The sequence below is a fragment of the Diospyros lotus genome, chromosome 9 (assembly GCF_014633365.1).
Source record: "Diospyros lotus cultivar Yz01 chromosome 9, ASM1463336v1, whole genome shotgun sequence".
NCBI lineage: Eukaryota > Viridiplantae > Streptophyta > Magnoliopsida > Ericales > Ebenaceae > Diospyros > Diospyros lotus.
In genome coordinates, this window is record NC_068346.1 from 8,177,331 (window position 1) to 8,205,196 (window position 27,866).

General features: G+C 32.6%; 1 protein-coding gene across 3 annotated transcripts in view; it reads right to left on the reverse strand.

The window, feature by feature from the left end:
* The window catches only part of LOC127809530 (cell number regulator 1-like), a 95,592-nt gene that overhangs the window by 1,282 nt on the left and 66,444 nt on the right, over positions 1-27,866 (reverse strand). The window contains exons 1-3 of one of the 3 annotated variants that reach the window (XM_052348391.1): positions 23,524-23,800; positions 22,831-22,902; positions 22,250-22,462 (exon numbers count right to left, since the gene is read on the reverse strand). The exons of 1 other annotated variant lie outside the window; for it this stretch is intronic. In XM_052348391.1, coding sequence (XP_052204351.1) covers positions 22,250-22,462; positions 22,831-22,902; positions 23,524-23,608 — 370 coding nt within the window. In that variant the 5' untranslated portion in view covers positions 23,609-23,800. Of the gene's footprint in view, positions 1-22,249; positions 22,463-22,830; positions 22,903-23,523; positions 23,801-27,866 lie in introns of those variants that run through there. One more of the 3 variants, XM_052348387.1, reaches the window with a different exon arrangement.

Here is a 27,866-nt window from a genome sequence, read left to right on the forward strand (position 1 = left end):
AAAGTGAAATTGTGTTTAATATCTAATCTGTCGTAACCATTCTTAGGTGGTTCAGTCCTCAAATTGGGTCATGTTATCCCAAAATCAGGACTTGGGGTATTTTGAATCGACACACGATGTTCTTTCATAGGAATGATCAAACCTTCCTAATTGAGATGGTGTTGAGTGGCATGGCTTTTTACCCCCTTAGTGAAATAATTCATGGTAGCAATGATGTTCTAACCTATTGCCATAGGGAATGGTTCGAGAATGTCCACCCCACATTGAGTAAAATTGTAGGAAGGGGGTTTGATGTGAAATGGCCATGGTCGTAACGCGAGTCAAGTTTTCATTTTTATGACATCTCTCATAAGTTTAAATGAGTTGCTCAACATTAGCCCCTATTCTCAACCAAAAATACCCCTATTAAAGGACCTTCTAATAGAGAGCTTGGTATCATGAACTTGGAGATTTGCAAGCTTCGTGTGACCTTAGCTCCATGATTCATCCCTTACAGATACTAGCTAAGTTGGCCTGATCCTCACAAGCACTACTCATGTGATTTTAAGTAGAATGAAAGGGAAAACTGACAAACGAACGTAGAGAGAAATATAGGACCTTTTGTATTAAAACTCTTTACAATTACAATGACCCTCATATACAACACTTGTGACTACAAGTCCTCGCTTGTCTATGCATAAGTGCCTAACTCTACCTTTCTAGCTTTATACTCTTGGATATCTCACTTGAGTGTTGGATTCTTTGATGGTTACAAATGAAAGCCTAACTCCTATTTATACTACCATCTCCTTAGAATGGACGTTGGAGATCGACATGATCCAATGGCCTACAATTATCATCTAGAATTCTCTACAATATTACGTACAAAGTATCTTAGATATTTACAATGGAGGTTTCTAGATTAAGCCTCTAGAATCATTCCATGGAATTCTCTAGAATGCCCCACTCTTGTGCAATTCTTTTTATCCTTCTAAAAAGTTCCTTCAATGCTGGACCTTGGAGTTTTTTGGATCTTGCCAAGTCGACCATGTTTCGTAAGCTTCCGAAATCTTCCATGAACCTCAAGTGCATTTCGTTGATGTCGGCTCACTTGTATCTTTGGCTTCCAGCCTTACACACTTCTTGTGCATATCTCCATGCCTCTTTCGGCTAATTGCGGCTAGCTTCAATAGTGTAACGTGCAGGGTGTGACATTGAACTCTAATGTGATTGTGGCATATCCCCTCATGTATTCCCCTTAGGAAATAGTTGGCCTCAATCACTCCTAAGCACTTCAAAAATGGGTGGTTGAAGGACTTTTATATGATTCATTTGCGATTTTCATGAATTTTGTTGCTTTCTTTTTTAGGACCTGAGTTTCATTCTCATCCTTGGGAAGATCCCTTTTAGCTAGATATGCTATGATCAAGTCCATCCATGTCAGTTCTTTTTAAAGGCATAAGCTCTCGATTGCTTTCTTGATGTTCCTCTACGGCAAATACCCGATGAATATTGCATGAGAGTTACTTATAAAGGGTGAGAAAGCTATTTTGGCAAACATTTGCTATAACATTCGAAGAATAAGGGATATGCTCAATTTTTACATCTTGGAATGTTGATATCAAACTTTTGACAATCACTAAGTATCGAGCCATCAATTCTTCTTGGGCTTCAAACTCTTTGGTCACTTATTGAACAACTATGTTAAAGTTAAATTGTACTGTAGTTATCTTTCTCTTATTTGCTCGACTAATTTGAAGCTGGTGATAAGAGTTTCATACTTCGTTTCATGATTAAAAACCTTAAACTCAAAATAAAGTGCATTTGACCACATTTTTCCCTCAGGGCTTCTTGGAATCAAGCTTGCTCCATTTCTTCTCCCCAAATTTGAGCTTCCATCAATCTCTAGACTCGACCACTCCATGATGGATGCTCCCAAGTGTTTGGTCCTTGTTATTTCTATGATAAAGCTCACCAGGGCTTGTCCCTTGATTACTATGCTTGGTCAATATTTAATATCAAAGCCTGTGAGTTTGATGACCCACTTAAGGATCCTTCCCAAGGGATTAGGTTTCCCTTGGACTTATTTTAAAGGATGATTGGTTAGGACGATAACTAGTTATGCTTGGAAATATGGTCAAAGCTTCTGAGTTGACATAACCAAGGCATATGTATGTTTTTCCATAAGAGTGTATCAAACCTCGGCCTTAGTTAAAGAGGAGGGGCTTATCTAGCTTGGGCTTGGTCAAGATAAGGGCATGCTTAAGTACTATTTGAGCTTATGAAAAGCTTCTTGACATTTGGTTAATTTGATAAAATGCAAGGGTTCTAAAGAAAATGGATCTTTTTTCCTAAAATAGAAAGAGAAAAAATGCCCAGGAGCTACCGTTTGACCAATTAATCTTTGCATTTCCGTCAAATTCCTCGGTGGTGTCTGTCGTGTATAACTTATATATTTTTTGAGTTTGGTTTAATTCCTTGGTGATAGGTTTAATTTCATGTTAAACTTCCTTAGATTCTCAAAATATTCCTCGAGGTCATTCCAATGTTGCTCGACCTTTCACCTTTTCACGAGCATATTATTGATGCATGCTTCCATGTTTTAATAAAATTGAGCTCTAAACATCTTGTTAATGAGCCTTTGCTACATTGCTCCAGCATTTTTTTGATCAAACAACATGACTCAATAATAATAAGTGGTCTTATTAGTCATAAATGGTGTTTTTAGCTAGTCCTCAAGATGGAGGGGGGTTTGGTGGTACCCTAGAAAATCATCTAGGAAACTTATCCATTCACATCATAGTATCCCATTGATTAGAGCATTTATGCTTGATGAAAGGTAACTATCTTTCAGGCACACCTTATTTAAATTAGTGAAATCTACACACAACTTCCATTTATTTGAGCCTTTGGAAACAAGGTCTATGTTTACAAGTCACTTGGGATATTCCACCTCTCAAACATACCTCGCATATAAGAGTTTATTTACCTTTCCCTCGATAACTCAGGTTCTCTAGTGCAAATCTCCTCATCCTTTGTTTTATTAGTCAATTGGTTAAGTTTGTATGTAGTCCATGGTCATCATATCGACATGGGGATTGATTTCAAGCATTTTAGATGTCGACCAAGCAAGGATATCAACATAACTCCAAATAATAGAGATGATTTCTTTAATGGCATGAGTCCTCCAGATAGGCAATTGTCGAAGGGGACAGGGATGCCTTCTGTCGGGGCAACGTACGGTGCCGGCTCCGATAGATCATTGTACGCCAGGGATTTTTGATAATGAGCTCCTGGGTTTGAGCATTCCATGGTTTATGTATGTTGATTATGATATGAAAAAAAAAAAGTTGAGAGTTTCAAAGAATGATCAATACTTGAAAAGACAAAGTCTATAATATCAAAAAGATAGCAAAATGTAGGTTCTTCTAGCGGGTTGGGGTTTAATATCAGGTTAAACTTCCTTAGATTCTCAAAGTATTCGTCGAGGTCATTCTAATGTTGCTCGACCCTTCACCTTTTTATGAGCATATCGTCGATGTATATTTCCATGTTCTAATAAAATTATGTTTTAAAGATCTTATTAATGAGCCATTGATACATTGATCAAGCATTTTTTAAATCAAACAACATGATTCAATGATACTACGTGGCCTTATCAATCATAAATGTTGTTTTCCGCTAGTCCTCAAGATGGAGGGGGATTTGGTGGTACCCTTGACACTACAAAAAAATTGATTTTTCGCGGCGGTAGAAATTGCCGCAAAACACGTTCTTTGCGATGGTTTTTTTTAACATTTAGTGGAGATTTTGAAAAATCGCCGCAAAATTCATTAAAAATTTAATTTTACGGCGGTTTTCAAAAAATCACTGCTAAATTTAAAAAATAAATAATTAATTAAAAAATTAAATTAAATTTTATGGTGATTTTTGAAAAATCGTCGCTAAATTTAAATAAAATTAAATAATTAAATAAAATTTAATTAATATTTGTGGCAGTTTTTAAAATCGTCACAAATATTTTAAAAATATTAAATAATTAAATAATTTAAAAATATTAAATAATTATAAAAAATTAAATTTTAGTTTGAAAAATAAAAATAAAAATAATTAAATAAAATTTAATTAATATTTGCGACGATTTTGAAAATCACCGCAAATATTTAAAAAATATTAAATAATTAAATAATTTAAAAATAATTAAATAAAAATAATTAAAAATTTTAATTGAAAAAAAAAACATGCAGCAAAATTTTAATAATTTTAAAAAATATATAAAATTTTTATTTTATTTTTTAATTAATTAATTTATTTAATTTAATCTAATTAATTTATTTAAAATTTATTCTATTATCCTTTTAAAAATAATCCATCAATTTATGTTTTTCAATTTATTTTAAAAAAAATATAGAATATGATTTTGAAAAATGGGATTGATTTAGTATATAAATTATATATGCGAATAATAACTAAGGAGGCTTCACAGATCAGTTGGTCTCGCGCGCGCACGTGCGTACGGGAGATTTTGAGTTCGAATCAAGGGGAAAGAGAGGCTGAAAATTAAATTTCCAGCATGGCCACGTGGCGCCCGCACGGTGGGGGCTAGGCGCGGGCGTGCGGGCCAGTGCTCGCGAGTAGCCAGGCACCCAGCCTTGCTTCTTTACCGTACTGGTGCGGTAAATAAATGGCCGCTAAAATTCAAATATTTTGAATTTTTTTGAAAATTCAATATTTTGCAATTTTTTTGCGACTGTTTCGAAACTACCGCTAAATACTTAGTTTGCGGTGGTTTAAAAACTGCTGCAAAAAATAGCATTTAGCAGCGATTATTCCAGCAGTTGGTGAAAATCGCCGCTAAATGCTTCACGACGCTTGATTTAGCGACAGTTTTCAAAACCATCGCTAAATTACGTGAACTGCCGCGAAATGCAAAAAAAACTGCCGCTAAATGCTGATTTTTTTGTAGTGTGAAAATCATATAGGAAACTCATCTAAGGATTTATGCTCGACGAAGGATAATTATCTTTCAGGCACACCTCTATTCAAATTAGTGAAATCTACACAACTTCCATTTGTCTGTGCCTATGGAAACAAGGACTATGTTTACAAGTCACTTGGGATATTCCACATCTCAAACATGCCCCGCATACAAGAGTTTATTCACCTTTCCCTTGATAGCTTAGGTTCTCTTTAGTGCAAATCTCCTCATCCTTTGTTTTATTAGTCAGTTAGTCAAGTTTTTCTTTCTTTCTATAGCCATTAGCACTTTAGTCCTAAGAGAATTCAAGCGAGTGTGTCTCGTTGGGCTCCTCTAAGAGGGCTGACCTTCTTGATCAGGTATTCTTCCCATATGAGTTTCTAATTGCCCTTCTTGCTTGATAGGTCCTTTGTCCCTTTCTTTCTTCTCTGTGTGCTTGACTCTTATGGTGCGGTGTACCTTCTCAACTCAATCGAGAATATTTGAAAAATAGAGGGGAGGGGTGTTCTTCACAAGTAAGCCTATTTTAGTGATGTATGCCCTAATATTAGATTTAGATGACATCTAGTATGTAATAGGGATACACATATAATATTCTTGCAATTAATAAAATGGTCATTTCTTCATTCATTGCTTTCTAAATGCGTATGAATGAGTTCCTAAATTTCCTAATGATCATATTCTTAAGTTGTTAAGAATATATGACAATGATCTATAACACATGATTTTTTAAAGGTATTCTTAGTCTTAAGATTTCTCAGATTGTAACTATGATTAATCGATTATGGACTAGCACATGATCTACTATCTTTGATTATGATGAGATACTAAAAAGAACTGATGGTAAGTCACATGTCATATTGAAGAAGATGTAGATAGTAGACATGTGGGTGAATATTGGTTGAACATCTACTAAATGTGACGTTTGTCACACTACAAGAAAAATCAGTTTTAGTGACGGGTTTTGTGACGGGGATGCTCCCGTCACTAATTTGTGACGGGTTTAGTGATGGAAAGCCGTCACTAAAGTGGTTTAGTGACGGGCAAAAATTACCGTCACTATTTTGTGACGGGATATGTATCCCGTCACAAAATAGTGACGGAAAATAATCTCCCGTCGCAAATCAGCGACGGGAGCGAGATGTCCCGTCGCAAAACTGCGACGGAACATCAATCCCGTCGCAATCTGCGACGGGGCGTCAGTCCCGTCGCAGAACTGCGACGGGACTGACCGTCTGCGACGGGACGAGACAGTCTCGTCGCAGTTCTGCGACGGGACCGGTCAGTCCCGTCGCAGATTGCGACGGGATGAGTCAGTCCCGTCGCAGTTCTGCGACTGGACTGACGCCCCGTCGCAGATTGCGACGGGACGAGTCAGTCCCGTCGCAGAACTGCGACGGGACTTACTCGTCCCGTCGCAATCTTGCCTTTAAAAATCCCCCCCCTTCTTTCCCCCTCCACACTTAACGCCCCCCCCTCCCTCCCTCCCTCCCATTCTCTCAGTGTCTCGCCCCCCCCGCTCCCTCCCTCCCTCCCGTTCTCTCACTGTGCCATTTTCATCCTCTTCACATTCCTTGGTTCTTCTTCTTCTCCAGTTAATTTCGTTGCTCTCAAGTAAGTATTTTATGTTTTTTTATTTTATTTTAGTTTTTATTATATTCTGTTAGTTTAATTATAATTTATTTGTGTTAGTTTAGTTGTAGTTATTTTATTTTTGTGTTAGTTTAGTTGTAGTTATTTTATTTTTATATTAATTAGTTTAGTTTAGTTTAATTTAGTTTAGTTTTAGTTTAATTGTTTATATTATTTGTAATGCTTAAAAATTAAAATGTAAATAACTATAATTAAATAATTAAACTACAACTAATTAATTATTTAGTTATTTAGATATGTGACTAGCAAACCCATCATGTGTAAATAATGTTTTTTTTTTTTTTTTAAGTTTAGATATATTTTTAATGAAAAATATTGTAATTTTAAATAAAATACATAAAAAATTATATACTAAAAATAAATTTACTATTTAAGAAAGTATATATTTTATTGTCATAAGAAAATATTTAAGTGTATACATTAAAAAATTAAAAAAATTCTATTAAAAATATAAAAGAATTCTATTTAAAATATAAAAAATAAAAAATAATAAATAAAATTTTAATTAAAAATTTTAAAACTAACATATGAAATAAATTAGATAATTATTTTTAAAATTAAAAAGGTATAGATTAAGATTATTATTTAAAATAAAACACTAAAATTGAAAAATAATATGAGAAATTAATTAGATAAATATTTAAATTAAAATATATAAGAAATGCAATATTAAAAATAAAATACAATAAAAAAATAAACACTAAAAATACCCTACCGAATATATTTTCTTAAAAATTAAGGACTAAAAATACAAAATAAAATTTTACCATGAAAAGTTATTAATTTTTATAACAATAAATTTAACCTTAATATTTTTAATAACTCAACGAAAATAAAATAAAAAATGTAACAAATCAAAATTTGAATAATTGTTTAAGTAGTAAAGGAAATAAAAGTTTAAATTGCCTTAGTTTTATTTAATAGGTAATTTATTTTTGTTTTTAGTATGTATGTTGAGTTTAATGATTATTTTATTTAAATTAGTTTAGGTTTTATTTTAATTGTTTATATTATTTGTAATGTTTAGAAATTAAAATGTGAATTTTATTAATTGTTTATAAATTATTTCTATAGTTATTTTGTTATGTAATTATATTAATAACATTTATTTTTTTGTTTTTAATTTAAAACAGATTTTTAATTTAAAATATTGTAATTTTAAATAAAATACGTTAAAAATAAAATACTAAAAGTAAATACAATATTTATGAAAACATATATTTTGTTGCGATAAGATTAAGTATAGACATTAAAATTAATTTTTTTTTTTGTTTAAAACATTAAAAATAATAAATAAAAGTAAAATTAGAATATTTAAAATAATGTACGAAATAAATTAGATAATTATTTTAAAAATTAAAATGACTTTAAAAAGGTATACAATTTAATTTTTTATTTAAATTAAACACTAAAAATTAAAAATTACATGAGAAATAAATTAGATAAATATTTAAATTGAAATATTTATTTTTTACAATATTAAAAATAAAATATTATTAATGAGTAATATAATTTGTTGTTATAAAATAAAATAAGTATACTAATGGATTTTAAATTTTAAAGTGAGACATTTATAGCTAACTTAGAAAATATATTAGATACATTATTTTAACCATATTGTTCTTAATTACTCAAATCAAAATAAAATAAAAAATGTAACAATTAAAAATTATAATAATTGTTTAAGTATTAAAGGAAATACAAATTTAAATAAATATTTAAAAAAATTCAATTCAAACATGTAGAGTTAAGTAAAAATATTAAAATTTATCTTAATTATTTATTATCTTAATTTATAAAAAAGATGCAAAATTTATCTCAATAAATTATTTATTATTATATTTATTTTTTGTTTATATTTATCAATTACTTATGACAGTCTGAAATGATGAAATATAATTTGGTTAGTTTTCAGGATAAAATATCTATTAGGAATCGTGCTTGTTATACAATTTTTTGAATTGAAAATGGAAGCTCCGTTGCATCGTCGATGGATTGATAATCGGTGTATGCCAAGAAGGGGTGGGATCACTCCTGAATTTTATGCTGGTGTTGATGAGTTTATTCAACTTGCATCTTCTCAAGAAAGTTTCATAAGGCTAGGAGTGTTGAAATGTCCTTGTATGAAATGTGAGTGTTTGAAGTTTAAACCAGTTAATGAGGTGAAAAGGGATCTTTGTAAGCATGGGTTTATGAAAGGATATTATTATTGGACGAACCATGGGGAAGAAATACCAATAATGCCTCAAAATGTTATTGTAAATGAATATTATAGAGAAGATAATTTTAGAGATCAGTTTAATCCGTATGAGCAAATGGTAATGGATGCAGCAGGATCGTCACATGCGCCTGCTACAATGCAAGGAGCGTTTAGCGAAAGTGGTCATCAGTCGTACAATATTGAGGAACCACCTAATGAAAATGCAAAAGCATTTTATGAGATGTTATCTGCTGCACAATCCCCATTATACTCGGGTTGTGATGCAGAGAGTGAACTTTCTGCTGCAGTTAGGATGTTGAGCATTAAATCTGATTACAACATGCCTGAAGGTTGTTATAATGAAATCATGCAGTTTATGCAACATACAATGCCAACTGGTAATCGTGTGCCCGATGACTTTTATCATACTAAAAAGTTGGTTTCTAAGCTTGGACTTGATTGTCAGAAGATTGATTGTTGTCCAAATAGTTGTATGTTATATTATAAGGATGATCAATTTGAGAGGAGTTGTAAGTTTTGTAGTCATCCTCGTTTTAAGTCTGCAAGAAGTGGCACAGGAAAATTTAAAGAAATTCCTTTTAAGAGAATGTGGTATTTGCCCCTCATACCAAGATTGCAAAGAATCTATGCTTCAACCATTACTGCTTCAAACATGAGGTGGCACTATGAAAATCGGAGAGAGTTTGGGGTATTGTCTCACCCGTCTGACGGTGAAGCATGGAAATATTTTGATCAGACACATCTTGACTTCTCTACTGATCCTAGAAATGTAAGGCTTGGTTTGTGTGCAGATGGGTTCACTCCATATGGTCAATCGGGTCGCCCGTACTCTTGTTGGCCAGTAATTGTGACTCCATATAATTTGCCTCCTGGATTATGTTTGAAAAGAGAGTTTATGTTTTTAACGGTTATTATTCCGGGTCCTTCAAATCCCAAAAGTAAGATAGACGTATTTTTACAGCCTTTAATTGATGAATTGAAATTGCTTTGGCACGAAGGAGTGTTGACTTATGACATATCTACAAAGCAAAACTTTATGATGAAAGCAGCTCTGTTGTGGACTATCAATGATTTTCCTGCATATGGAATGTTATCTGGTTGGATGAAATCAGGTAGATTAGCATGCCCGTATTGTATGGAAAACACAAAAGCTTTTAATCTCAAGTACGGTGGGAAAACATCATATTTTGATTGTCACCGACAATTTTTGCCAATGGATCACCCTTTTCGAAGGAATACAACTGCATTTCGAAAAAATAAAGTTGATAATTCTTGTCCACCTCCTCGTTTAAGTGGAGAAAACATATTTGGTAGAGTATGTAATGTCCCGTCTATCTTAGAACAACAAAATTGTGTTATGATCGGATATGGTGTGCAACACAATTAGACAAAAAGAAGTATTTTTTGGGATTTGCCATATTGGAAAGATAATCTTATCCGACACAATTTAGATGTCATGCACATCGAGAAGAATATTTTTGATAATCTTTTCAATACAATCATGGATGTGAAAGGTAAAACTAAAGATAATAGCAAAGCTATAATGGACCTGAAAGAATATTGCAGGTGGAAGGAGTTGGAATTAGTAGAACGTGGTGGGGGTAAATATTGGAAACCTAAAGCTCAATATACTTTCACAAGAGAACAAAAGTTAAGTATTTTGAAATGGATAAAAGAACTTAAACTCCCTGACGGGTATGCATCTAGATTGGGCAGATGTGTTGATATGAAGAATGGAAAATTGTTTGGCTTGAAGAGTCATGATTGTCATGTTCTTATGGAGCGGTTACTTCCAACGGCATTTTCAGGATTACCAGATCGAATCTGGAGTCCAATAACTGAATTATGCCAGTTTTTCAAAGAAATATGCTCAACAATGTTAAGAACTGAACATTTGGAAGTTATGGAACAGAACATCCCAATCATTCTATGCAAAATAGAGCGTGTATTTCCGCCTGGATGGTTTAACTCAATGGAACATCTCCCGGTACATTTGGTTTACGAAGCAAAGGTCGGAGGGCCAATCCAATACAGATGAATGTATCCATTTGAACGGTAATAAATTTTATATTCATATAATTTATTGATTTTGTCGTATAATTTATTATGTTCTTTTTCATAAATTAAGATAACTTTAAAATGATTTAGGTTTCTCAATACTTTAAAGAAGAAAGTTCGGAATAAGGCTCGCATAGAAGGATCTATTTGTGAGGCATATTTAATTGAGGAGACAGCCACATTTGGTTCATATTATTTTGAATCAAATATTCAATCAAGGAGGACGAGAGCCCCTCGAAATGATGATGGGGGAGAATCTACGCATCCACAAATTTCTATCTTCAATTATCCGGGTCGTGCAGCTGGTCCAATGAAAAAAAGATGGTTGGATGTGAATGAGTTCCAAACAGCAAAGTTATATGTCTTGCTAAATAAGCCAGAGGTCGAACCTTATATTGAGTAAGAACCCAAACTTAACTATATTAATATATTTATGACTTCATATTAATAATTTTGTTCATATTATGTTGATATATATATTTTAATGTTTCAGCATGTACACAAACATATTACGTGAATTATCGCCAGTAATCAGTGACGAAGAATTAAACAAACAAATCGAGGAGCATTTTTGTGTTTGGTTCCATAATCATGTAAGTTTGTAAAGTTTAAGATATTTCTTAATTTAATATTAATTATGTATACATAAATTGATGAAAATATTTGGTTAGGTGAATTTGAGTGGCGAAGTTATTGCAGACCCACTAATTCAGAGCATAGGGTGGGGGCCAACTCCCAACGTGAAACATTGGCCAATGTATTTCGTCAATGGATACAAATTTCATACTGTTGAATGGAGTCAGAGTAGGTCGACAGAAAATTATGGTGTTTGCGTGTCTGCGTCAGGAGGTGGAGCTTCACATATGAATTATTATGGAAAACTTATAGACATACTTGAGTTAGAATATGCAGGCTTACCAATAAAAAGAGTAATTTTGTTCAAATGTGAATGGTATGATCCAAGTCCACGAGGAACTAAAATTCATGATAAATATGGAATTGTAGACATTCGATCATCAAGAAGATATAGGAAATATGATCCATTCATATTTGCCCAACAAGCTGAACAAGTGTATTACGCGTCTTATCCTGATTACTGTCGTGAAAAAAATGGTTGGATGGTTGTAATTAAAACAAAGGCACGAGGTACAATAAATGCTCCTGAAGCTAACATGGAAGAGCCTTTTCAAGAGGATGAAATATTGCAACGGCCTGTAATTGATGTAAATATTGACCTTGGAGGCACTTTACAAGATGATAATGGGCTAGTAGAGGAAGTTGATGTCTCCAATATTGTTGAGGAAGAAGAAAATGATATGTATGAAGAATCTGTTTCAGAAGAAGACGAGGAAGATATATTATTTGATGACAGAGATAGTGACCAGGAAGACATTGATGAATATATAGAAGAAGATGACTGATAGTTTTATGGTTTTTTTTTTTTTTTGTGCATGCTAATTAATAACCTTTGTATTTTTAAAATATGAATATTTATAATTTGTGTACCTGTACTTTTAGTATGATGACTTTGATGTTAATGTAATTTTTTTTCATACATATATAATTATCGAAATAGATGTCAGAACATTCAACACCTTCGGGTAGGGGAAGAGGTAGAAGTAGAACATCTTATAGGACCACACCTTCTCCAGATGCCAATTCTGGTTCGCAATATTCTTCTCCTGACTCCACACCTGTTGTTCAATCCACACAATTCAATCTCCAGTCACCACCCCCACCACCACCCTCACAACCTTTTGCTCCCATGCCTCATCAATTTCCATATCCTGGAACCACGATGCCGCCATGGGGTTATTATGGTGTTCCACCAACTTTCTACCCACCAGATGTTGTACCACCGAGTGGCCAATATGTTGGGGGAACTTCTCATATGCCAGACAGACATTCCCCATACACATTCATGCCGACACCGCAAGGACTCAATTCATCATCTGCTTCTGCACAACACTCTGAGCCCATTCCAACTGACCCGGTTGGCATCAGCCAAGGAGACGGTCGAAAATACTTATCTTGCGATGAACAGTGTAATCAGTGAGTATCGTATTTATTATTTTAAACTTATTACTTGCAAATGAATATATATATATATTTTGTGTTTGACAGTTTTATCCCTGAGAGTGGCCCACCAAGCAAATTAGGAAAGATTTGGAGGGCACGATACACCGAACCGTGGATTCATTGGGATGAAGTGCCAGAAATAATACGAAGGATGTGGCTTGAAGAATTTAACGTAAGTTAATTTATAATTCTTTATTAATATAAGTTTGTATTTAAATTCTTATATATATATATGTTTCTTAACTTAATGTAGAAGACGTATTTCTGGCAAGCCGATGAGAATGATCGCATATGGCTCACATGGAATAAGTCTGGTAGACGAAGTTTTAGGAGCCATTTGCATCGAATTAGAAATGGGGAAGACGAAGCAATGTGGATGGATCCCGACGTGCGTAAGGCACTTGATGCAAAGTGGGCAGAAGAAAGCAACAAAAAAATTGCCACACAAAATAAAAAAAATCGTGCTTCCGAGACCGGTGGGTTGCTCCACACTGGCGGGTCCATTCCATTCTCTTTGACTCGAAGAAGGCTGGTAATTACTTATGCTAAGTTATATATATTTTTTAATTTATTTAAATTATAAGTTTACTATATTATTTACTATATTATTTATTAATTTCTTATACAGGCAACTGAATTGAATCGTGAGCCCAATGAGTTTGAATTCTTTAGGAGAACCCACACCAGGAAAGATAATCAAGGAGAAGAAGTGTGGGTCGATGACAGATCTAGGGCCATCGCTGTAAGTGTGTTTTATAAATTAAATTAAAATTTTTATTCTAAAATAATTTTTTAATTCATTTACATGAATGTTTTAATTTTATAGGAAAAATATGAAAGATTGAGTGCGGAGGCATCTTCATCATCCACAAGTACTGGAGAGTCCTCATCGCCTACAGTTAATGAACACGACATCTTCTATCAAGCTGTTAGTGGTCGGAATAGAAAGGGTCGAATATACGGGCTGGGCTCCCAAGCTAATTTGTTATATCCATCTACCACCAATCGATCTAGCCAATCATCTTCACATATGTCACCAGAGTTTCAACAAATGAAACTTAAAGTCACCCAATTAACTGATGAGTTGCTTGAATCCCGGGCTGAGAATCGGCAATTACGACAGTGGCAAGAACAAGTGACAGCGTGGCAGTCAGAAATGAATATAGTAATAAGTAGATTGACAAAACAATCTACTGCAGATGCTGGACCGTCGACTGTTCCAGGTGGATCTGACCCGGTAGCTGATCAAGATGAGAGTGACAATCATGAAGATGAAAATGCTAATAATAATGACGATTGATTGTAGTGGAATGTTGTAAACATTGAAGTAAACTTGGGTAATCTTAATATTAATATTAAATTTTAATTTTCTTTTTAATGTTAAATTTGTTATATTTTTAATGTGAATGTGGGTAATATTAATTTTATTTAATGTTATTTTTAATATTTTATTTAAATTTTTAAAAAAATTGTTGTTATTTTCAATTTTTTTATTCTTATAAAAGAAAATATTAATTTTAATTTTAATAAATATAAATTTTAATTTTATAAATTTAAAAATTAAAAATATATTTTTTGAAATTAAAAATATATTAATTTCATAAAAATATATTATGATTTAAAATAATATTAATTTTCTTTTTAATGTTAAATTTCTTTTATTTTTAATGTGAATGTGAGTAATATTAATTTTATTTAATGTTATTTTTAATATTTTATTTAAATTTTTAAAAAAATTGTTGTTATTTTAAATTTTTTTATTCTTATAAAAGAAAATATTAATTTTAATTTTAATAAATATAAATTTTAATTTTATGAATTTAAAAATTAAAAATATATTTTTTGAAATTAAAAATATATTATTGATTTAAAATATTAATATTAATTTAATTTTTTTCCAAAATTATTTTTTTATTTATATTAATTTTATAAAATATTAATTATTTATTTAATATTATTTTTTTTATATTTAAAAATATCTGTGACGGGTGCTCCGTCGCAGATCTGTGACGGGTAGTATCCCGTCACAGATTGCTCGTTTTTATTTTAAGAATTTTTGTGACGGGTAGAGCCCGTCACAGATTTGTGACGGGGCAGTACTTCCCGTCACAGATCTGTGACGGGTCGTACTTTCCCGTCACAGATCTGTGACGGGAAGTATTTCCCCGTCACAGATTTGTGACGGGATGAACTTCCCCCGTCACAGATCTGTGACGGACAGAACTTTCCCGTCACAGATCTGTGACGGGGGAAATTCATCCCGTCACAGATTTGTGACGGGATGAACTTCCCCCGTCACAAATCTGTGACGGGCAGAACTTCCCCGTCACAGATCTGTGACGGGTAGTACTGCCCCGTCACAGATCTGTGATGGGACACCCGTCACAAATCTGTGACGGAACTGCTATCCCGTCACAGATCTGCGACGGGTAGCACTCACTCCGTCACTAAAATTCTGTCACGCCCGCTTTAGTGACGGATTTTACCCCGTCACTAAACCCGTCACAGAAAAATTTAGTGACGGATTTTATGTTTTTAGTGACGGATTTTTCCGTCACTAAAACTGATTTTTCTTGTAGTGTCACAGATTACATGGCTGAGAGAATTAATGATTTATTATTGATTTTCAATTGTGTAGCTGGGGGGATGCTCATAGATGGCATGGTAAATCTCCATAGACTGAGGCATCTCGTCTTCCTTTTCAACCAATTGTTTATTTTATATGGCGTGAACACAATAACCAATGCTTTCCCTTTCTTAGCTTGCTCACCAAATCCAAACCTCTATCTAGACCTACTTGTCATCTATGTGATTTCCTCACACATTGCAAGGTAAAGCCTTTGCCTACTGCTAGCGTCTTTAGCCTTCTTTTGTACCTTAGTTATTTCTCTAGTTTTTTTTTTTTTTTTTTCATATCATGACGTTTTAGATTCTATTGATCTTTTTATTTGTGAGTTTGTTTGCTATGCAAGTTTTCTAGTTAGGCATTCAATTTGCTCCTTTCTGTTGCCATGTGGTCCTTCTTTGCAATTGTATGCATAAGGCCATTTGTATTGTCGGGAGGATTGATGTTGGTCCTCCCTTTCTTTATGTTCTTTTAGATGTTTCTGCCTCATATGTTTGAGGCTGTAGTTGTGGTGTTTCTTATCTTAGTGAGTGTATTGTAATGTTTTTTTGTTGTCTTTTCACAGATTTTCCCCAGGTTGTTCTTGTAGACGTTTGTGTACTTTTTCTTGTTTAATGTTTATTTCATTTATAGAAAAAAATGATCCAATTTTATTTAAGCAAGCTATGAAATGTAATGATTCTATTAAATGATTAGATGTCATGAAAGAAGAGTTAAAATCTACGAATCTAAATCAAGTTTGGGATCTCGTTGAATTGCCTAAAAAGTATAAAAGAGTTGGATGGTTCTATCTATAGATGGTTCTAGTTTCACTTCCCTGGCGATTTGTTTCGATTTCTATTTGAGCTAATTTAATAAAAAGAAAAAAAGTCTGAGACTTAATTTATATAAATTAACTTGGCTACTTATCCTTTTGGGATTTAAAGAAATCAAAGGCCACATAATTCACTTACCATTTAAATTTGTATTTCTCTTATTTTAATTGAAATTATTTTTAAAAGTATCAATAATTATGCATTATATTATATATTTTATTTTTATTTATTTTATTTTTTCATGATTTGAATCGATTTTAGTTTTGATTCCTCATTTTCAAGAATCGAAACAGAATTGTAAGTCTTCAGTATTGATTTTAATTTTTAAATTGAAACTGAAAAAACAATTTTAATTCAATTTTTAAAAAAATAATTTCGATTCTATTCGTAATTCAAACCCAACTATGGTGAAGCCTAGCATGAAGGCCATTCTTGGAGGCCTTAGAAATTCACAAAGAAGAGATGACTTCAGTAGAGTCGAAAGGAGAGCTTCTAGGAGTAAGGCTGTAGATTAACGACTGGATCCAACTCCTAACACATTAATATTAAAATATCAATAAAAATATGGTACTCAAATATCATTTCTGATTTCAATTTTTAAAAGAAAAGGGCGGACAATGCCCAAAGTGAAAATCATAGTAAATTGAGTACTTTTTTTTTATTGTTTTATTGATCCTCGTGCCAATTGAAATTCACCTCAAATTAAGTATCCAAATGTTATTTAAACATTAATTTGTAACACGTTTGTAATAAACTGATATTAATATAAATATATAATACAATAATATAATATTATCACTAAAAATATTATAATTAAATGTTTAACAGCATTATATAGGCTTAATACATGTTAAAGTCCCTCAACTATTATAAAATATGATATTGAGTCCCTCATCTAAAAAATCTCAAGATTCAATTTTTAAACAATTTAAAAGATATATTTTTAGTCCTTGCCGTTTACATCCGTCTTGCGTGACATCACGCACCGTTTAAGGTACGTGAGATAGCAAATTTATGTATATAATATTGTTAATATTTTGTGTGTTTCAAAATAATTTTATATTATTTTAATTACTGTTACTATATTCTTCTATTTAATTATATTATGCTTGTTCTAAACCCTCTCATGGCTGCGCCCATCACCCACTCCCGCCATGGTTGTGGCCTTCCCTCCCCCCTTTTTCTCTCTCTCTCTCTATATATACACACACTGCACAGACCCACCTCATCTCTCTCTCTCTCTCTCTCTCTCTCTCTTTATATATATATATATATTGCAAAATATATCAGACCCACCATCTCCCATGGCCGCGGCCCTCTCTTCTCTCTCTCTCTCTCTCTCTCTATATATATATATTGTACAACCCATCACCCACCCCCAGCCAGCTCTCTCTCTCTCTCTCGCAGCAATGGTAGCGTTCATCACGGCTGTCATGGTGGGTGGGTGATGGCTGCATTCATAGCAGCCACATATGTGCCCGTGTTTGTGTATATTGGGGGTGGGTGATGGCCGTGACCATGGTTGGGTGGATGGGTGATGGTCGCAGCCATGGGTATCTGTAAGTGTGCGTGTGTATGTATATATATATATAAATATATATAAATATATATATATCCGTGTAAGTGGGTTTTTAGTGCGTTTAAAATGGCTGATTGCAGCTTAATATATATATATATATACCGGTGTGTATGTAGGTGCATATGGAGGTGGGCAGCGAGCTTGAGTTGGCCGTGACTTCGCTGTGCAGTGTGTGTGTGTTTACAGTGAGTTTTAAATAGTGCGTGTGCATATATATATCCGTGTAAGTGCAGTGACTGCCATGGCCGCAACCCTTTCTCTCTCTCTCTCTATATATATACTCACAGACCCACCATTTCTTATGGTCGTGGCTAGCGCTCTCTCTCTCTCTCTCTATATATATATATATCCGTGTAAGTGAATTTTCAGTGCTTTTAAAATGGCCGATTGCAGCTTAATATATATATATACCGGTGTGTATGTATGTGCATATGGAGGCGGGCAGCGAGCTTGAGTTGGCCGTGACTTTGCTGTGCAGTGTGTGTGTGTTTACAGTGAGTTTTAAAGAGTTTTAAAGAGCTTGAGTTGGTCGCAACCATGGTTTGGAGGTGGGTAATGGCCATGGCCATGGCGACTGGCAGTGATTGCCATGGCTGCAGCGTGTGTGTTTGTGTATATGTATATGTATATATATGTATATGTATACAGAGCTAGGTGTATATATATGTGTATATAAGTTTGGGACAAATATAACGGAGCCGTTTACTCGCATTGACGGTAAGAACTAAAAAGAAATTTTTTTAATTGTTTAAATATCGAATCTTGAGGTTTTTTAGATGAGTGACTCAATATCATATTTTGTAATAGTTGAGGGACTTTAAGATGTATTAAGCCCATTATATAATAACTAGTGATGAACTCGTGTGATACACGGAAGAATTTAATTTAAAAATAAAAAAATAAACTTGTTATTTTAAATAATTTTAACAGAATTGATAATTATAATTTTTTTTAATCTTTAATCATTTATCAAAATTTAAGTTTAATTAATTATTCGCTATTCAATATGTTAATGGAGAACACTTTTAATTCAATATATTACTATTCAATGTGTTAAAGAATAATTAACATATTAAGTAGTTTATTTGACAAAATACTTATAATTTTTTTTTATTTATTATATTATATTTATTTATAAATAAATATTATAAAATCTATAATATATCCACTCAAAGACGTTTGTTATTTTTATTTATTATATTACAGTTATAAATATAAATTAAAACTCTTAAATATGAATAAGAATATGTTTTTTCAATAATAACAAAATTTTAAAACTATGAATTTTGATTTTATCCATAGTCTTAAAAATGTGATACCTTAAATATTAATTAGTATTGAAAAACCCTAGCATTTGACAACCTTAAATAATTTTTTATGAATTTGTTAAGATATCACATTTTCAAAACTATAATATAATTATTAAAGTAATTAATAATTAATTAATCACTACATTTAATTTAATGCAAGTTTTTGAGGGAAAAAATTCACCATTGATTGACACTTGGCAAAATGCTTTGTTTGACTATTATATTTTAATATTATATAAATATATATAGAATAAAGATATAAAGATAATGTTTTAAATAAATAGACAATTTTTTATGACTTAATTAATAATTTAAGTTGTCTATTAATATTTCTTATAAAACCTATGTAAATTTAATACAAATTTTAGAGGTAAAAAACAGTTTGGCAGATTTTTGGAGAGAACAAAAATTTGCAAACTATTCTACTTTAATATAATATATTATATATTATTATATTATACAAAAATAAGATTTTATTTAATGGATAATTTTCTATGACTTAGTTAATATTTTATGTATTTATTCATATTTCTCATAAATAGTATTTATTTTTTATTGATTGATGGATTAATTAATGAGAAAATTTAACAGAAAATATTTATTTTTATTTAATTAATAACATTGAAAAATTCATGCAAGTATAACACAAATTTTAAATGTAAAAAATAGTTTGGCAGATTTTTGGAGGAAAAAAATATTTACATACTATTCTACTATATATTATATATTATATATTATATATTATATATAATATATAATATTTATATTATATTATATAAAGATAGTATTTTATATAAATGAACAATTTTTTGTGACTTAATTAATTATATAAAGATAGGATTTTAATTAATTGTCTTTGAAAATGACATTTTTACTCCTGACAAAGTGAGCAATATGTCATTATCACGTGATTTATTATGATCGGTGGCATTCTATCTGCTCAAAAGAATATGACTTACATAAATAATTTTTATTAAAGAAATAAATTCTTTTTGACATTATTAGGGTGCGTTTGATTGCAAGGGTAAAATTTGAGTGGAAAGAAAATAAATTTCAGAAAATTGAATTCTCTAGAATTAAATTTTGGCCAAAATATCTATTGAATGTGTTTGATTCGCTTAATTGAATTCTAAGAAATTGTCTAAAAATAAATCAAATATATTACTTAAAATATTTAAAAAATCAAATATATATATATATACATACATACAGCTTGAGGATGCCATGGTTGCTGTCACTGGTCGTCGTCACTACCTCTACTGCCATCTTCAATAGCCGTCGCCGCTCTCGCTCGCCTTCTCTCTTGCTTAGTTCCTCTCTCTCGTTCGCCTTCTTTCTCGCTCAGTCCGTCGTCGCTGCTGCAATCGTCCCTGTCACTGCCCACCATTGTCGAGCTTCCCTTGTCGCCATCACTATTGTCCTTTCGGTCAATGCCTCTTGCTCACCTTCTCTTTCGATCACCCTCTCGTTTGGCTACTCTTCTTCTTCTCTGTCATTGCCAGATCACTCTATCTCTCTTTGCTTGGAAAATCTATTCCAGCCCTCATATGGAAAAATAAATTCCAGTAAAAGTGAAAAACGAGGGTCACGTGAGCCAAAATGAGAAAAAAAATTTCATGAAAAAATTGGTTAATCAAACACTATAAAAGCTAGAATTTTAATAGAAATTAATCATTTTTCATTAAAAAAGTGTGCAATCAAACACACCTTTACGGTATTCACTTTGGGGCAAAATGACTTTATAAAACATTCAAAATTTACAAGTTTTTAAAATATATTCTAAAGTTTTGATTTCATCAATTTTCCCACTAAAAGCTGGACTTTGAAATTTGTTAGGGCTTTATATGGCCGTCAGATATCAATTTTTTGTAAGATTAAGTACATCTAACTCATTTACTTCTAATTCAGTAGTCGCTTGTTTCTTTGAACCTAATCACTCACTTTCCCCTTACCTTTTTGTTTTGTCGAACCTGGCATCGTCAACGTATTTTGAACTGGAGCGAAAAACTTTGTACAGCTTAAGACCGAATGACCAAAAACCCCACAATGGGAACAAGAAGAAGGCACCCAGTGACGAGTTAATGTACGGTTACAAAATAATACAATACATGAAACAGAAATATAGAAATAATGCTAAGAGTCATGTGATACTTTTTTATTAATGAGATTAAGAAGAAATCATTTATTATTATATTCTTTATCTAGCATCTTTTTCAATAAAAATATGTCATATATTATCAGATATAACTCTTTATATATATATATATATATATGCGCACACGTTATTTAGTCCACACTTTATTAATAAATAATTTTAGGGGTAAAAGTAGATGTGTCCCATCGCGGGGTGGCGATGGCACCTTGAACCACAGGTGCCATCGCCACCCCGCGATTGTGTCTATCCACGTTTGCTTGCCACCCTAAATAATTCACGAACCACCACAGCGAAACAAAAACCATCAATTCCAATGCATGAACTAGTGTTATATATGTTGGATAACTCCACAAATTTCAATATTAGTTTGGAATAAGAAGACAAAAGAATTGTATTATATATACATGTAGTAATGGTATAACATATTTGTAGTTAAAACTTTAGAAAAAATGTAATTGGTTATTTTCTCTTCTATTTTTTTTTAAGTAAAAACTTGGGATAGAGATCCACCGAAACTTAGAAAACTTATAATTTTCAAATTTCAATAGGTGACATATAGATCTTGAATTTTTTTCCCAACCAGGGATATTAATTAGAGCTACACAACATTAATGTCTAGTAGTATCATCAAATTACATTACATTATCGTTAATTATGGCCAAAAATGTTAAAGAGACTTAATCTAATGTTCTCAGTGTGTTTTAGGAGTTCTTTTACTTCGCCTTATATAAAATTAAATGCTAGCTCCAATTAACACTTCTAAAATAAAAATTCAGGAGTGCTTGAGTTCATATACCGGCTGATACATCGAATCCACGGCTTTTAAGTTCGCGATACTCTTGGCACAAGGCGCACGTCTCACAACAACAATGAACTAAAAAATCAGCACAGGGGCTCTCCGTCAACATGTATTGATCCCTCAACTTTGAGCGGTAGGAGCAAGAATAGATGCACCCACAACCAAGCACACAGGCTATCAAGCCGTAAATACCTCCTGCCATCACACACGCTGCACCACCAAAATTTAGCAAATAATTAGCTTGACCCAAATTTAAAAAATTAAATCAGCAAAAACAGGTAAGAGACTGCTCTGTTTAGAAAACGATCCGAGTTAATAATTTGACCTGACCGTGTGAGAAAGTTGGCTGTTTATTTATTTTGGGTAAAACGAGTAAGTCTAATTAAGAACCATTTAATGAGATCAACAATAGAGACAAAAAGAGATCGTTCATGACGGATCTCAAAAGACCTTTGCTCCATCATGCCAACTCTCATGTCACTTGAGTGGCAATCCACTTTCTGATGAAACACAAGTGATTTTTTTTAATTTACCATTCCAGTTCCAATTATATGTCTCATCTCTGATTTGGTGCTTACATGTTGCTCCTTTGTCTACAATCTCAGCAATCTGCCCGAACGTAATGCATGGACACCACCACGTTATGCAGCCTGCAATAACAACCAAATTGAACAAATCAAACTTAGAAATTCTTGATCCTAAATAAGAAAATATTAAGTTGCATTCTCTTTACTTTTTAATTTTTTGTTTTAAATTTTAAATTTATTTTCAATTTTTTATTTTACTAGTCTGTTTTTAAAAAATTAAAAATACGTTTTCTTTGTCATTTTGAAAAATTATTTCTCAAAACAGAAAATTAGAAAATGCGATCTTTTTTAAATTTTGAAAATATTTTTTAATAATATTTTATTCAATAAATTTAATTATTCAGTAAATTAAAAATATTTAATGTTAATATATTATTAAAAATATATATACATTTTAAAGATAATGAATTTTGTAATATTTTTTTCCATTACAATAAAAAATATGAATAAATAAATAAATATATTTTGAGTTTAGAATTTGTTTTAGATGAAAACACTCAAAATATTTTATTATTTTGAGTTTTTTTTATTTTTAAAAATATATTTTTAAAAACAGTAAAAATAAAAACGTGTTTTTATTATTTTAAAAAATCAAAAACTAAAAATAACTTAAAAATAATAAAAAAAACGTAACCTAATTAATTGGTCGTGTGTGTGTTCAAAATAATGAAAGTATTAACATACAGTTGACAACATCGTCGAAGCAGCCAAAGAGGCCGCTGGACCACGGCGTCAGTCCTCCAGATAAGCGGTTGCTGGAGGATTCCATGATTTATGTACGTTGATTATGATATGAAAAAAAAGTTGGAAGTTCCCGAGAATGATCAATACTTGAAAGAACAAAGTCTATATATAGAAAAGAGAGCCAAACGCTGGTTCTTCCAGCGGGTTGGGGGATGACATTATAGCCACAATTAACCGATGATATTTTGCCTACTGCATGAGACGTGGCTATTCTTGATTGGTTCCCAAGTCTATCGACATCGATCGTGTTTTACACGATTTGCGAATTGGACAACCATTAGTGTTCAAGTTGAAAAGTCTAGCTTGCCCCCAAATTAATAATAGCGAGTGTGGAACACTTCTGTACAAGTCTTCAGCATGGAAATTCCCTCCTGCAACGACAGCAAGGGGTCCCATGAAGGGCAATAATTAGGATTTTTCCTTGTCCTTTTTTTGTCGTCTTATTTTTTTTCTATGTATTCAGCCTCAACCATCTTATCTTATTTCTTTTTTAATGGAACTCTTCTTTAATTAGCTGGTTCCCCTCTCACCACAAGTGTCCTTAGGATGAATGGAGGATGCAAGTAGGGTGATCCCTTTCTCAGCTTAGGTGTCCCAAGGATGAATGAACTTAGATGCAAGTAGGGTGATGATACTTTACTCTTGAAAATTTAAATAGTTTTGATAATGATTCAATGTTATGAAAATTAATTTTTAAATTTTTATAAGTAAGTTTGAGTATTTAAATTCAAACTCAATATCATTTTGATAATCTCAACTTACTTTCAAAAGAAACAAAATATGAGATGTTAAGTATTCAGTTTTTCTAAGTAAATAGTCGACTATGCCTAGCAACTGTCGACTATGTGCTATGCATCTGTCGACTATATTTTGTTCTGTCGATTATTGTGGAGGTTTTGTCGACTATTTGTGTATATGATGTTAGAAATTTTCTTCATGCTTTGGGTGTGTTGACTATCAGTTGTTTTGGTTGGTTATCTGTCGACTATAGTTACTTGTCTGTCAACTATATCTTAATTTTATTCAAAAATATAGTCGACTAACCTCTTTAGTCTGTCGACAGTTTGTTTCACAGAAACTTGTAACAGCTAGTTTTTAGCGCATTTAATCCTCGCTCAACCACCACAACGGTCGAATTTTTGTATTTATCTGCCATCAACTATAAATAGGAGTTGGAAGAATCGTTTGAGGGCTGCTGAACACATTGAATATCTTCAACTACCGAGCATTAAATCTTCACTGAGCTTTAAATTTTATTCTCTTTATAACTTTCTTTTCGAAGCTTTGTATCTACACTGTTGCATCCATCTTAAGCCTCTTATTTTTGTTGGAGAGAACCTGTAACTAAGAGTTGTACTCTTAGATTCTCATTCTCACGTTTATTGTATTTGACCAGCGTAAGCTAGAAGGCCCATTAAATTGGGAGGTTTGTACATTTTCTAGTCACAGACTAGAGGACCTACTCAGTTTGAGTACGGGGTTGTTAGTAGATTTATTTCAAAATTCTTAGTGAGTAGCTAAGGTAGTGAACTAGGTTTGGAAAGCCAAACCACTATGAATTAGCGTCTCTTTTGTGTGTTGTGCTTTTTGTTTTTGTTTGTCATTATTAACATTTTTATATTCTCTACTTAAATTGTTTATTTAACCTCTCATCCATAAAGATTTCATATTCATTATTCAAGACGAGATTGTTTTTACACAGCTGATACCTCATCATCCCATTTTAAGGTGTTAAGGTTTAACGAATCCATGGTCTTCACAAACGACATCTTTATTTCTCAAAAATTATTTTTAATATACCAATTCACCCCCCTCTTTGAGTGTACCATAGCATTTCATTTCTATCAATTGGTATCAGGGCCTGGTTCCGTTGATTTTAATTAGGTCCAATAACCTAGGCTCAAGATCCACTCAATGACATACTTTGCTAGTTCCTCTCATCATGAAGGGCAGGGCATTTCACGTCCACCTTATTTTGATGGTACTAACTACAATTATTAGAAAGCAAGAATTAATATCTATCTTATGTAGGACTCAAGTCTTATGCAAGCTATTAAGAAAGGAGTCACCTTGGCTGACATGGAAAAAATGGATAAGTGGTGTCATGTCGAGTATAACTTATATATTTTTTGAGTTTGGTTTAATTCCTTGCTGATAGGTTTAATTTCATGTTAAACTTCCTTAGATTCTCAAAGTATTCCTTGAGGTCATTCCAATCTTGCTCGATCTTTCACCTTTTCACGAGCATATTATTGATGTATGCTTCCATGTTTTAATAAAATTGAGCTCTAAACATCATGTTAATGAGCCTTTGCTACATTGCTCTAGCAATTTTTTTGATCAAACAACATGACTCAATAATAATAAGTGACCTTCTCGGTTATAAATGGTGTTTTCAGCTAGTCCTCAAGATGGAGGGGGGTTTGGTGGTACCCTAGAAAATCATCTAGGAAACTCATCAATTCACATCATAGTATCCCATTGATTAGAGCATTTATGCTTGATGAAAGGTAACTATCTTTTAGGCACACCTTATTTAAATTAGTGAAATCTACACACAACTTCCACTTGTTTGAGCCTTTGGAAACAAGGACTATGTTTACAAGCCACTTGGAATACTCCACCTCTCAAACATACCTCGCATATAAGAGTTTATTTACCTTTCCCTCGATAGCTCAGGTTCTCTATAGTGCAAAACTCCTCATGTCCACCAAAATTCTCTTGAGATCACACCAACCTACAATTGTTGAAATTACAAAGGGGTTATCAAAGTTAGGTTGAGAAGGAAGGTCCTCATTTGAGAACTTTTTTAGGATTCTTAAGCCTTTCTCTGCCCTAAGCTTGACGTTCTAGGCTCCGACCATATTTGAGAAAATCGGGCCTTGCACCCCAAGGTGTAAAAGATTGATGGGTTTTCTTTGAGCCTTTAATTTCCTTCTTAGCAAGGTAGAGTACGAGTCCTATCTAGCCAAAGTAAACACCATGTTTGGGATAAACTCCTATTTTCTCAATCTTTGTTATATTTTCGATCAATTTGGTCTGCTTATTAGGTGATGGATTGTCAAAGTTGACTACGATTTAACAAGTCCTGGATGTCCTCTCTTAATTGTTTCCATTCTTGGGTGTCATGTCCGTGGTCATTGTGGAATCAGTTATAGTTGGTCCAATCTTTTTTAAGTGTCATGGTCTTCATTTTGTTAGGTCTCTACAAGTTTTTCTTTCCTTTTATAGCCATTAACATTTCAGTCCTAAGAGAATTCAGGAGAGTGTATCTTGTTGGGCTCCTTCAAGGGGTTAGGCCAACCTTCCTGACCGAGTACTCTCCCTATATGAGTATCTAATTGCCCGTCTTATCTTGATAGGTCTTTTGTCCCTTTCTTTCTTCTCTGTGTGTTCGGCTCTTTTAGCGCAGTGTAACTCCTTGACACTAATGTATTTGATAGCTCAATTGAGAATATTTGAGAAATAGAGTGGAGGGGATTCTTCACAAGTAACTCTATGTTAGTGATGTATGCTCTAATGTTAGATTTAGATGACATCTAGTATGTAATAGGGACACATGTATAATATTCTTGCAACTAATAAAATGGTCATTTCTTCATTCATTGCTATCTAATTATGTATGAATAAGTCCCTAAATTTCTTAATAATTCTATTCTTAAGTTGTTAAGAATATGTGACCATGATCTATAACACATGATTTCTTAAAGGTATTATTAAACTTAAGATTTCTCATATGAGAACTATGATTAATTGATTATAGACTAGCACATGGGCTACTACCTTTGATTAATATGAGATACTAAGAAGAAATGATGGTGAGTGACAAGCCATATTGCATGAGATGCAGATAGTAGACATGTGAGTGGATGTTGGTTGAACATCTACTAAATATGAAACTTGTGACAGATCACATGGCTAAGAGAATTAATGATCTATTACTGATTTTTGATTGTGTATCTGGTCCTCAAACCAGAGATGATAGAGTTATCTTGTGCATTGTTGTCAGAGATTTTCCATTAAGTGAAACCATTCAGTATAAGAGAATGGAATGCTCTCTATGTGTCTCTAAGCAGTGATGTATGGAGGCAGATGCTCACTGATGGGATCCATTGACTTCCAGTGTGACGCAAACATCTTATGTGGTCTTAGTTGGTTGTGGTTGGCAAACGTGTGCATGATTAAAAAGGAGTTTCTAATGTTGGAAGGAGTTCTGATATGTCATATCGATCACTCCATATTGGATCTTGGCACAGTTATTGAGTCTTGTGAGTTTAATTAGT